At 36.0% G+C, this 12,437-nt stretch overlaps 1 protein-coding gene across 2 annotated transcripts in view; it reads left to right on the forward strand.

Moving 5' to 3' along the window:
- The window catches only part of CA10 (carbonic anhydrase 10 (inactive)), a 400,894-nt gene that overhangs the window by 169,298 nt on the left and 219,159 nt on the right, over positions 1-12,437 (forward strand). For both annotated transcript variants that reach the window (XM_087710338.1, XM_087710339.1), the window contains exon 4: positions 5,733-5,875. In XM_087710338.1, coding sequence (XP_087566464.1) covers positions 5,733-5,875 — 143 coding nt within the window. The remainder of the gene's footprint in view (positions 1-5,732; positions 5,876-12,437) is intronic.

Below are 12,437 nucleotides of genomic sequence, written 5' to 3' on the forward strand. Positions count from 1 at the left end.
GCAGCAGGGGAAAAAAACCTTTCAAATCCGCAACGTACAGCCTCTGTTATCACATGGACTAATTTATTCTCTTATCAACAGGCAATCTAATTCACTGAAGGCCATTCTACCCCTACTAAATTCAATTTAACCCTTCTCATATAAAATCAATTGCAATCAACCTGCCCTGCACCCCACAAGTAGGAACGTAGTGTCTTGTTCAAGGAGCTTTCAAATATTTTGGTAATGGTCCGATGCATTATTGACCATTTTAACTTTTTCTACTCTGCTCTGATTAGTTAATTGGCATTTTCTGCCACCCTCTTGGTTTGCAAATATATAAATGTGCCAGCTTTAGTTTTGTAAATCATGCTTTGGACTGGGGGGGGGGGGAGAAAGGAAAAGTGAGATTGGAAGCATTTGGACTTAAGTTTGCGTCCATTGTAAAGTCCTGGAAAACAAAAATCCTTGTGATCTGGAAAACACAATTGTTTCCTGTAGAGCTGTGATGGTGAACATATGGTACGTATGCCAGAGGTGGCACGCAGAGTCCTCTTTGCTGGCAGGTGTGCCATCACTTCAGGTCAGATCTCTGTGGCATTTCTTTCATGATTTGCTTTTTTCCCTGCAAACAATGAAACAGAAGCTCACAAAGATCTTACCTCTTGCCACGCTGCTGGTATTTCGGCTTCTGCTGCACATGTGCATGTGCATGTCCGCACATGTGCCTGTTCGCATGTGCACGTGCACCTTTCAGTTTGGGCTTGCGCACACATGCAGTTTGGGCAATCGGTGTCTAAAAGGTTTGCCATCACTGCTGTAGAGCATTTTGTTAACCCTGGCTTATATGCTGAAGGGAAAAAAAACTCAATCCGAGGCATTAACTAACAGACAATCTGTTAGTTAATTTGTTTGAAAACTTTTGAATTGATAAAACAGCAGCCACAATGAAGAAGCAAGTATTCTCTCTGTGGTGTGTTGGCACAATCCTAAATGACTTCTCCCTGCTCACTGAATATGATGAAAGGGAATTTGAGCACTGCTTGAAACTGTGGAAGACATGGTTCTTAATAAAGCAGAGGAGTTGTTGATGGTCTGAGTGACTCTTGGAAAGATTAATGTCTCATATTGGTATACATAGGCAAGAAACATGAAAAAAACAAACCACCAGCTTAGCTTGTATGCAGCTCTTTTGAAAGGTCCCTGGACTTTTTTAAATTTCTTTGTTTTTTAACATGTTGCTTTAGTTCACTATTTTAAAAAAGTGGGTTTATGCTGCTTCAAAACTAAGAGTTTCCAGTATCCTCCTTGCTAAGTTAAATCAGTTGGTATGGGATTGAGGGAGCATGTGGTACAATACAATACAATACAATACAATACAATAGCAGAGTTGGAAGGGACCTTGGAGGTCTTCTAGTCCAACCCCCTCCCTAGGCAGAAAACCCTATACCATTTCAGACAAATAGCTATTCAACATCTTCTTAAAGACTTCCAGTGTTGGGGCATTCACAACTTCTGGAGGCAAGCTGTTCCACTGATTAATTGTTCTAACTGTCAGGAAAGTTCTCCTCAGTTCTAAGTTACTTCTCTCCTTGATTAGCTTGCAGCCATTGCTTCTTGTTCTACCCTCAGGTGCCTTGGAGAATAGTTTGACTCCCTCTTCTTGAGATATTGGAACACTGCTATCACATCACCCCTAATCCTAGAACTGTGTTGGCTCTTTTGGCAGCTTCTGCATATTGCTGGCTCATATTTAAATGGTTGTCCACTAGGACCTCAAGATCCCTCTCACAGTTACTACTAATGAGCAAGGTACCACCTATACTGTACCTGTGCATTTCATTTTTCTTGCCTAAACGTAGAACCTTACTCTTTTCACCATTGAATTTTACTTTATTAGATAGTGCCCAATGTTCAAGTTTGTCAAGATGCTTCTGTTTCTTAAGCCTATCTTCTGGAGTGTTGGCTATTCCTGCCAGCTTGGTGTCATCTGCAAATTTGATGAGTTCCCCATCTATCCCCTCATCAAATCATTGATGAAGATGTTGAAGAGTACTGGGCCTAAAACAGAGCCTTGGGGTACTCCATTGTATACTTCCCTCCATGTAGATGCAGTTCCGTTGAGGACTACATTTTGAGTGTGGTTGGCAGCCAATTACGAATACATCTGGTGGTAATGCTGTCTAACCCACATCCTTCTACTTTATCTAGTACAGGTAGTCCACAACTGAGGATCACAGTTGAGCCCAACATTTCTTTTTGCTAAACAAGAAGGTTGTCAAGTGAGTTTTGCCCCATTTTATGATGACCGTGGGACACCGCAAGCATCAGAAATATGAATACATTGCTTAACATCTGAATTTAGATCATGTGACCAAGGGAATGCTACAACTATCATACATGTGAAAAATGGTCATAAGTTACTTTTTTCAATGCCGTTGTAACGTTGAATGGTCAATAAAGCAATAGTTGTAAGTGAAGGGCTATCTGTAATTCAAAGAATAAAAATACTGTATAGGCCAAGATGTATTTAAACCCAAAATGCTGGAAATGCAAACAGGGACAAAGTATCTTCTTTCACTCATGGTGGTCATGGCCCAAAGCGAAAAGATATTGGATGACTATAGGGAATTAGCTGCAGGATTTAACCAAATGTCGAATAGAATTCGAACCGGAAATGTTTCTCCTGGGGATAATGAAGGCAAAGTACAATAGAAAGTTAAAATACTTGGTGTTACATATAATAATGGCGGCAAGGATTGCTTTTGCACAATATTGGAAAAAAGATAGTATTCCACCAGAGGGATTAGTAATCCCAAAAATATTTGATTGTGCAGAAATGGACAAACTTACATTAGAATTAAAGGGAAAGGATGATTCGGAATACTGTGCGGAATGGGAGAAATGGTATGAATGGATAGACAATAGAAATAAGAAATGGAAATGTGCATAGGGTTAGAACATTTGGAAATAGAATGTATATAATGTACAAATACGAATATTGATTCTAGTTGAATGAATAATGCCACAGATCTCTTAAATATGTGATAGAGACATGTAAAGAAAAAAATGTGCAATAAAAATAAATATTAAAAAAAGAAAAGAAAATACTGTATAGGCCACGGGTCCCCAACCCCAACCCTGAGCCACAGCCCATTACTGGGCCATGCCACCCTGCTACTCATGCGATTGGAGCTGCATATGCATGCCAGCCCACCACTCATGTGGCCTGGTTCTCCTCCCCCCCACCCCCCCAACCAGGCCACAAAGGTTGGAAATGCTGGTATTGACAATTCATTCAAAACTAAGACAACTGATTGTGTGAAAGTCCAATGGCTTCTGGTCGTTAATTCCATATACCTTGAGACTTGGCTATATGCAATGTAGCTATTTTGTGGCAGTATCTTGTCTTTTTATGTACACTGAGAGCATATGCACCAAAGACAAATTCCTTGTGTGTCCAATCTCACTTGGCCAATAAAGAATTCTGTTCTATTCTATTCCATTTTAATTCTATTCTATTCTATAAGCAGCACTGCTGGTTTGGCCTTTTCACCGCATTTGGTAATTCTGAAACTTTTAACAAAATAATGTTTTGTTGTTATCAGTCATTTCTACACAGTTGATTTATATAGCATCTAATTGAGCAATCCAAACATCATTGTTGCAATATATTAATAATGAAGACTGACTTTCTAGATGGTTGACTCCATAAGATGCTATAAATCAGGAACTTGGAAATGGCTAATAGTTGTTGTGAAGATGTGTTTTCACTTCCTATTCTTTCCCTCTTGCTTGTTCTCTCAGGATGGTAAGTTATTGCTTAGAATGCCAAGCAATGACTGACAATGTCTTGTTATAACAATTCTTACAATTTATAGCTTTGTCACATCTTGAATCTAATTGAATTTGCCTTCAACCAAGTGAATATTATTAAGCAAATGTTCAGGAATATTATGCATTTGAAAAATATAACTGTACACATAACTGCTGATTCTTTCATTCTGAAGGAAAAATGTCAAGAATACAACACAGTGCTGGCTGTACTAATATTTGGGGCAGGGATTTCCCCCCCTCTTTTGAGCGAATCTAGTAATCCACTTAACTTTTGGGCAATCCATTGATTTACATGCCACCTGATCCCTATGATTAGCAGTGCACCTCTAAACCTCATCTTGTCTACCTTCTTAGAAATTAAAAATGTCTATGTTTATTTATGTACTCAGCGAGCATAGCCTGCCCTTTTCAGGGAAGCTTCTAGCATCATTAGAAGATAAGCAGTGAAATTAGGAAGCTGCTTAAAACCCTTTGATCTGGAAGTGGAGTTATTGAACCTGAGTTATAGCAATAATATCTCTGCCTTTGGAGAAACCTTCTGTGCTTTGAAATAGTTCTGGAATGACACAATTATGTGGTCATTTACCACACCTCTTGTCTACAGCTCAGCTTCCCTTGAGATCAGGATATCTTTTAAATCAAAAAACTGATGATTTTAGGCTTGATGACACGTCTTTTTTTTTTCATAGTTCTGCGGCTTCACCAAGCACAGTGATCATTTCTATGCTCAAAGGCTGCTTCTTTATGGGGGCAGGGGAGAAGTAAGGCTCAGCAAGTTAGCACAAGTGAAAGGAAGTGAAGTGGAAATTAATTTTCTGAACATGATTGGTATTAGAACAAGCATTGAACAAATGAATTGGTTTGTGGGAAATGGATCTCATAGAGCTCGGTCATATTAAAGTATCAGGAAAAGACTGCTTGCCCTTGCTTTTTAAAAGCCCCCTATTAGAGTTATTGTCAAGTGACAATATCGCTGGCTAGTTTGACAGAATGTGTTATTTGTGGCTATCTTAAAAACACTTGCTAAAGTAACTCTAGGTGGCTCGGTGGCTAAAGATGCTGAGCTTGTCGATCAGAAAGGTCGGCAGGTTGGCAGTTTGAATCCCTAGCACCGCATAACGGAGTGAGCTCCTGTTACTTGTCCCAGCTTCTGCCAACCTAGCAGTTCGAAAGCATGTAAAAATGCAAGTAGAAAAATAGGGACTACATTTGGTAGAAAAGAAACAACGTTCCATGTGCCTTTGGTATTTAGTCATGCTGGCCACATGACCACGGAGATATATTCGGACAGCACTGGCTTTTTGGCTTTGAAATGGAGATGAGCACAGACCCGTAGAGTCAGGAATGATTAGTACATATGTGCAAGGGGAACCTTTACCTTTACCTTAAAGTAACTCTGTCTCCCCATGTTTGAATTGGGAAATTAAGGCCTGTTTTGAAATCAGTGGGTGCAGTCAGCTATTTTCTAGAGCTGATTAAATAATGGTACAAGGTTCTTGTTTTGAAAGAAGACTAAAGCCAGCTAACAGGTGTACAGAACATTTGGGCATCTGTCATGGTGTGGACTGAGGAATACATATCTCTGTCTCTTCTTATACTATTGAGTTTGCCAAGAGCCATCCTGCATGTGAAGTACTTAGCTCTGCTCGGCAAGACTGTTTTTTTTTTTTAAAAAAATTGAGCATGAGAATCTCAGTCCCATAACTGGATCATCAGCATAGATGGTAAGCACCCCTTTCTGGTGCTTCCAGTCCAGAATGGGATCTCTTTGTTTCTGCTATTTTCTTTGTCCCAGAAATAAATTGCACTTCTTTTGACAAGGGGGGGTTACTAATTCAAATGGAAGTATTGAAGCAATACTTTTTTAAAATTTTCTTCCCCCAAATAATTTTATTCCTTTCTTTACTGTGTTACAGTTCCTTCCTTTTGGGGTTTGGTGAATTCAGCTTGGAATCTTTGCTCCGTTGGGAAACGGCAATCACCAGTCAATATAGAAACCAGCCATATGATATTTGACCCCTTCCTTACCCCACTTCGGATAAACACAGGGGGAAGAAAGGTAAGGCTGTGCTTGTACTCTTAATTGTAAAAATAACAGGTACATTTTTAACCTCTTTCTTTCTTTCTTTCTTTCTTTCTTTCTTTCTTTCTTTCTTTCTTTCTTTCCTTCCTTCCTTCCTTCCTTCCTTCCTTCCTTCCTTCTTTCTTTCTTTCTTTCTTTCTTGATATTCATTTTGAGTTTGTGCTGTCCTTGTGCGCTTTATGTGTTTGTGTGTGTAATTGTTATTAATGATTTTTTAAAAGGAAGATTAAAACGAAGACAAACTAATACTTAGATATATCCTTCTGCTACTATTTAAATGGTGCTTCAGTTGTCAAAACCAGCAAGACATTCATTTTCATCACAGAAATTCTCTCCCCAACAATGATAGTTTTAAATTATTTCACTTTAAAATATATATATTTTAACTTCATTCCATATCCTAACATAGTTATTTTGAAATAACAAGTTCATATTTGTCATACCCAGGTATTTTATCTTCTTCTCAATATTTGTTTTTAAACAAGGACAAACAAACATAAAAATAAAATTAAAAAACCATCTTCCATTACAAATTGTAGAAATTGTGTCAGTTGGTTACAGTATTTCCATGCATCACTTCCATAGTCATCACCTGCTTTTCATATCAAATTGCATATTTTTAATTCACCTATATTCATGTATATCACAATTATTATATTTCAACCTTAATTTGACTATAATTGTTTTTACATCCTTTTATATATAATATTCAAAATCTAGAATAGGATTATATGATAACATTCTATTAAATCATCCTAAGATCATCCAATCATAATACATCTTTATAACATATTCTAGATAAAGCTTTTAACCTCCTCTCATAATCTCTATGCGTTGTTTATATAAAATTTCATATTATCAAACTAATATATCTATATGTATTGTTATCTTTATTAATCATTATTTAACTATAGCTATTGTCACTTCATTTTATACATACTACTAGAAAACTAAATTTAGCTTAGTTTTCATTATACATTTTCATTGTATCAACCTGTATCTTTCCAATAATAGTACGGTCTTATATCTCTTGCCATTTGTAGCATCAATGTTCTAGTTACTTTCTTAATAAATCTTGTATAAACTTCTCTTGGCAACATGTTGTTCCTTTTGTATCTCATAAAAGCTTGAAACCCAACATCTGTTTTTTCCTTCAGCTTATCTTTGGTTATCGCTAGTGCTTCTGTCAAGGTTTCTCTTCTTATCTCTTTCAATTTTTCTCTCTTTTTTTCTTCTGTGCTTTGAAGTCTGGAGTAAAGTTCCAATCCATCTATATCCCCTTTCCATATTCCGCTCTTGCCATTACCAACCATGCTCACTTTGTTGTCAGTATCCACAGTTTTCTTATCTCTTTGCTCATTTTTTTCTTCCATTTTTTTGAACTCTGTCCTCCACTTTCTTCATTTGGTAAACATCCTCAGTTTCTTCATCAGATTTTTCTGTTTTGTATTCCATATTCTCCAATCTCTTTTCAATTATTTCTGTCACAACTAATAGATTTTGAATTTCAAACATAATCATTTGCAATGTTACAGTTTTTTTTTCCTGCTGAGCCATTCTTTCAATTTTGCAGACACTGCCATTATAGGGTTCAAGGATATTTTAATAAACTTCAAACAAGTTTATTTATTATCTTTCAAGTCAAAATGTTGTCTTCGCTCCAGTAGCTAGTGATAGAACTCCCCAAAGGCATCTGTATAAACAACTTGTGCTCTTCCTACTATCACTGTCAGTAAACAAACTGAAAGAATCTTAAATTTCAAGTGATCAAAGAGAAAGAAGAAAAAACAATGTATCCAGCCTCCAGCCTCTAAGTGGCAGTGTAACTGCTTTTCCTCCGTTGTTACAACCCTCTTTATAATCCTTCTTATTATCTTCTTTATATTCCAAGCTTAAGGAAAAAAACTTTAAGTGGAGATCAAAAACAATCCAATCAATCCAATCAAGCATTATAAAAAAAAGGAGAATTTTAATTCATAGCTGTAAGCAAAAATGAAAAAAAGAAGAGTTAATCCATTCAGGAACCCCTGTAAAAGTTCCATCCATAAAAAGAAATTAGAAACAGGATAACACACTAAGTTCAATGCAGATCAATCTCACCGCTTACAGTCTTCTGTCTTCAATCTCAACTTAACTTATTTTTTTTTTCTTGGGTAGTCTCTTCCTCTAATAATACAATTTCCTCACCAATTTGACACTTTCTCTTTCCGCTTTCTTCCTGTTCTGGAGCTGTCCCAACTTCAGCAGCTTCATTAGCTGTGTTTCTGTCACCAGAAAAAAAAAGCTATTCCTGAATCTTTCAGGGACTTTGCGGTCTGAGATCAGCAGGAGGTGCCCTTCTCAATCACCGTCTCTACGGGACAGTTTATGTCCAAATAGACCGTCCAGCAGCAGAAATTTGACTGCAATCTCGGAGCATCAAGATCGCACGTTGTGCCATCGTGATGTCAGCTCTCTTCACCTTCTTCATAATCTTAAATTCCTATTTATTCATCAATTCTGTTTGTTCCTGTGTTCATATTTTTGTTAACATCATTTAATAATTTTGAAACCTGTTCATGCACCAAATTCTTTTCATTTGCCCATTGATATTTTAATTCCCCTTAAAAAAACTTTCAGAACCAACATCAAGTCATCTGCAAAAGCCCTTAACTCATGTTTCTTTTTAAATATTTCCTTCCATAATCTTCTCATCTTGTCTTATGTGGCTATTTATTATTTCAAGAACTAGAATAAACAAGAGAGGAATGAGCATCCCTATCTTGTTTCTCTTTGTATCTCTCAATGTTTTGTTAGATCTCCATTAATAATTATTTGTGATTTCTATAAAGTTAGGATTTTTCTTACCCATTTTATAAAGTCTCTACAGGATTCCCATTTTTTAAAACCCTGAACAGGAAAGTCCAGTTAAAGATTTTCAAAGATCTTCTCTGCATCTAAGAAAATTAATATGGCTTTGTTTTTCATTACATTGCTCCGAACATTACAAAATGTCCATACATTTGTAACATGGTGCTTAAACTTTCTTGTAAGTAAAAAATTCACATTGATTCTCATTAATGAATTCTTGCAAAATTATTTTCTTTCAATCAGCTAGAATCTTTGTAAATGAGGTTTATTTATTTAATAGTAATATTGGTGAATGGAATTGAATAGAATGGAATAGAGAGGAAGAGGAAGAGAAGAGAATAAACAGAGTTGGAAGGGACTGTCGAGGTCTTCTAGTCCAACCTTCTGCCCAAGCAGGAAACCATATACCATTTCAGACAAATTGTTATCCAATTACTTCTTGAAAGCTTCCAGTGTTGAAGCATTCACAACTTCTGGAGGCAAGTTGTTCCACTGATTAATTGTTCTAACTGGCAGGAAATTTCTCCTCAGTTCTAAGTTGCTTCTCTCGTTGATTAGTTTTCACCCATTGCTTCTTGTCCTCCCCTCGGGTGCCTTGGAGAATAGTTTGACTCCCTCTTCTTTGTGGCAACCCCTGAGATATTGGAACATTGCTAACATGTCACAACTCATCCTTCTTTTCATTAAACTAGCCATACCCAATTCTAGCAATCTATATGTTTTAACCTCCAGTCCCCTAATTATCTTTGTTGCTCTTCTCGACACTCTTTCTAGAATCTCAACATTCTTTGTTTTTTTTTACATTTACATTTTTTTACATTGTGGTCACCAAAACTGGATGCAGTATTCCAAGTGCTTACCAAGGCATCATACAGTGGTACTAATACTTTGTGTGATCAGTGTTCATGTATAGTTCTTGTTAAAAAGTCTTTGCCCCTTTTTTGATATTGATGCCATATTGGCTGCTTTCCAACTCACTGGCATCTTTCCTCCCAGTGGGATAAGATTATATCCTGTTTTGTAAAGATTTTTTTAAAGTTCATGCTCAAAATATTTATAATAAAAACATGATAATCCATTTGGTCCAGGTATCTTTTCTAGTTTAATCTTTCTATAGGTTAAAAACTACCCTCGTTGTTACAGTTGCATTCATAATCTGTCTCTGTACTTCTGTAATCCTCAGTAAAAGGAATTATTTCTTTAGATATTCATCTATTTTCTCAACAATGTCACTTTCCTTATACAAATTGGAATAATATTTTAGTGTATGGGTAGTCCTTGACTTACAACCATTCATTTAATCACCATTCAAAATTACCCTGGCAGCGAAGTAACTTGTGGCTGTTTTTCACCATTGACGACTGTTGCAACATTCCCATGGTCACATAATCAAAATTCAGGGACTTGCCATGCATTTATGATGGTTGCAGCATCCTGGAGTTATGCGATCCCCATTTGTAACCTTCCTACTCAGTTTCCAACCAGCAAAGTCAATGGGGGAAGCCAGATTCTTTTAACAATTGCATGATTCAATTAATAACCATTGATTTGCTTAATAATTCTGTCAAAAAAGATCGTAAAATGGAACACAACTCACTTAGCAACTTTCTTGCTCAGCAACAGAAATGTTGGGCTCAATTGTGGTTGTAAGTCAAGAACTATCTGTACATATAATTTTTATGAAAACTTTCAAACAAGAAGATAAAAGCTAACAGAGACTAGTAGAAATATAGGGGGGAGAAAGGAATCAAAGGAAAAGGTGAATAAAGGAAAAAAGTTAAATGAAAAATTGAAAAGAATGAAAATATTAAGAAGTGGCATATTCTTCATGGCAGTTACAAATATGAATATAGTTTAATATCTTTCTCTAAAGTTACATTACATTATGTTCTTTCTATTATCTATTCTATCTCATTATCAAACTAAATCACAAGTTCATTTCCATTTTTTCACAGAAAAGTGTAAAATAAGAGGCTTCCAATCAGCAATAAATGTAGATGATGTCTATTCTGTAATCAAAAAAGTTAATTTATCAATTTCAGCAAAACCTTTCAATTTCACCTACCATTCCTCCATAGTGAGTGGTATTGAATCTTTTCATCTTTATGCATACAGTAATCTTGCTGACACAATCACATATTGAAATAATCTTCCATAGCTTTTTCATAACTGTTAGAAATTGAATAATATTGATGAACTGCTTTTTGTATGACTGCATTGTCCATTAATACTATATCTCCCTTTTATAATTTCTATATCATTTTCTCTTCTATTTCTTTTTTGGAATTGATATGATAGCCACTTCCTTGATTTATTTGCAAAGTCAAACTTTTTTGCTTTACATAATACATTTCATTTTCATTTCTTATTAACATAGATAATTGTTGTTAAAAAAAGCTTAAGTTATTGAGAAATACTTCTCTAGAAATTTCTTTATCTTAGTTTCTCTATCTCATCTACATATGCTTGTGTTTCTCTTGACTGTTCTTTTTAAGTTGTATAAAACAAACTTTAATAAAGGCCTTACATCTCAAATCATTTTAAAATCAGTAAAAGGTAAAGGATTCTGTGCGGATTTAATCTGCTAGTCGTTGCCGACTATGGGGTGGTGGTGTTCATCTCCACTTTAAGGCCATTGAGCCAGCACTGTCTGAAGACATTTCCATGGTCATGTGACCATCTGTTTCCTTCCCACCAAAGTGGTATCTATTTATCTACTTGTATTTGCATGCTTTTGGACTGCTAGGTTTGCAGGAGTTGGGGAGAGGATGGGAACTGACCTTGCTGCATGGTGCACAGGTCTGGAACCTGGGCTCTTGGCTTTCTAGCTGACAGCCCAGCATCTTAACCTCTGAGCTTCCATGCTGCCCTTTTAAATTGGTACCTTTATCTAAATCATTTTTTAAAAGCTCTTTTAATTTCTGTTCACAATTCTCTATTGTTTCTTTCTGTAGCAATATTTTGTTTAGTCTCCATCTAAAAGCATCAGCTTTTCTTTTTCTAAATCAAAGCTCGCAGGCTAGTGATCCCAAAAAGTGTTTTGTATTATCTCTACTTAAGAAATCTTAGTAGCCAAGTTATATGAAATGCAAATCATGTCTATCATAGAACAAGATACACAACAAATTCCACTTAAAAATGCTATGAATGAAGTGTAGATAAGAACCTGCCATTAAGATAAAGGTTCTCCTCGCACATATGTGCTAGTTGTTCTCAACTCTAGGGGGCAGTGCTCATCTCCATTTCAAAGCCCTGTCCGAAGACGTCTCCGTGGTCATGTGGCTGGCATGACTAAAAGCCGAAGGTGCACGGAACGCTGTTACCTTCCCACCAAAGGTGGTTCCTATTTTTCTACTTGCATTTTTCATGTGCTTTCAAACTACAAGGTTGGCAGAAGCTGGAAATAAATTTTGTATATATATGTATATGTATTGTATCTGTATATATAAATCCAAAATTTTAATTCTTAAAAATTAAGAACAGAAATAAAAAATAAATCCAGAGAATAATGGGAAAAAAATCTATTTTTTTGGGGGGGGGGGGGAATTTACAAAAGAGACTCTTTAAAGTATGGAAGAAAATTATAACCCAGATCAGTACTAGAGGAATGGATCACTGACTAAGCTGATTTTTTTTTTTAAAAAAAAAGGAAGATAAAATTGACTGTTCTTATCTTGGTTAAAATGAG

This window comes from Thamnophis sirtalis, unplaced genomic scaffold (genome assembly GCF_051295495.1).
Source record: "Thamnophis sirtalis isolate CommonGarterSnake01/CBP01778 unplaced genomic scaffold, rThaSir2_p1.2 scaffold_3, whole genome shotgun sequence".
Taxonomy (NCBI): domain Eukaryota; kingdom Metazoa; phylum Chordata; class Lepidosauria; order Squamata; family Natricidae; genus Thamnophis; species Thamnophis sirtalis.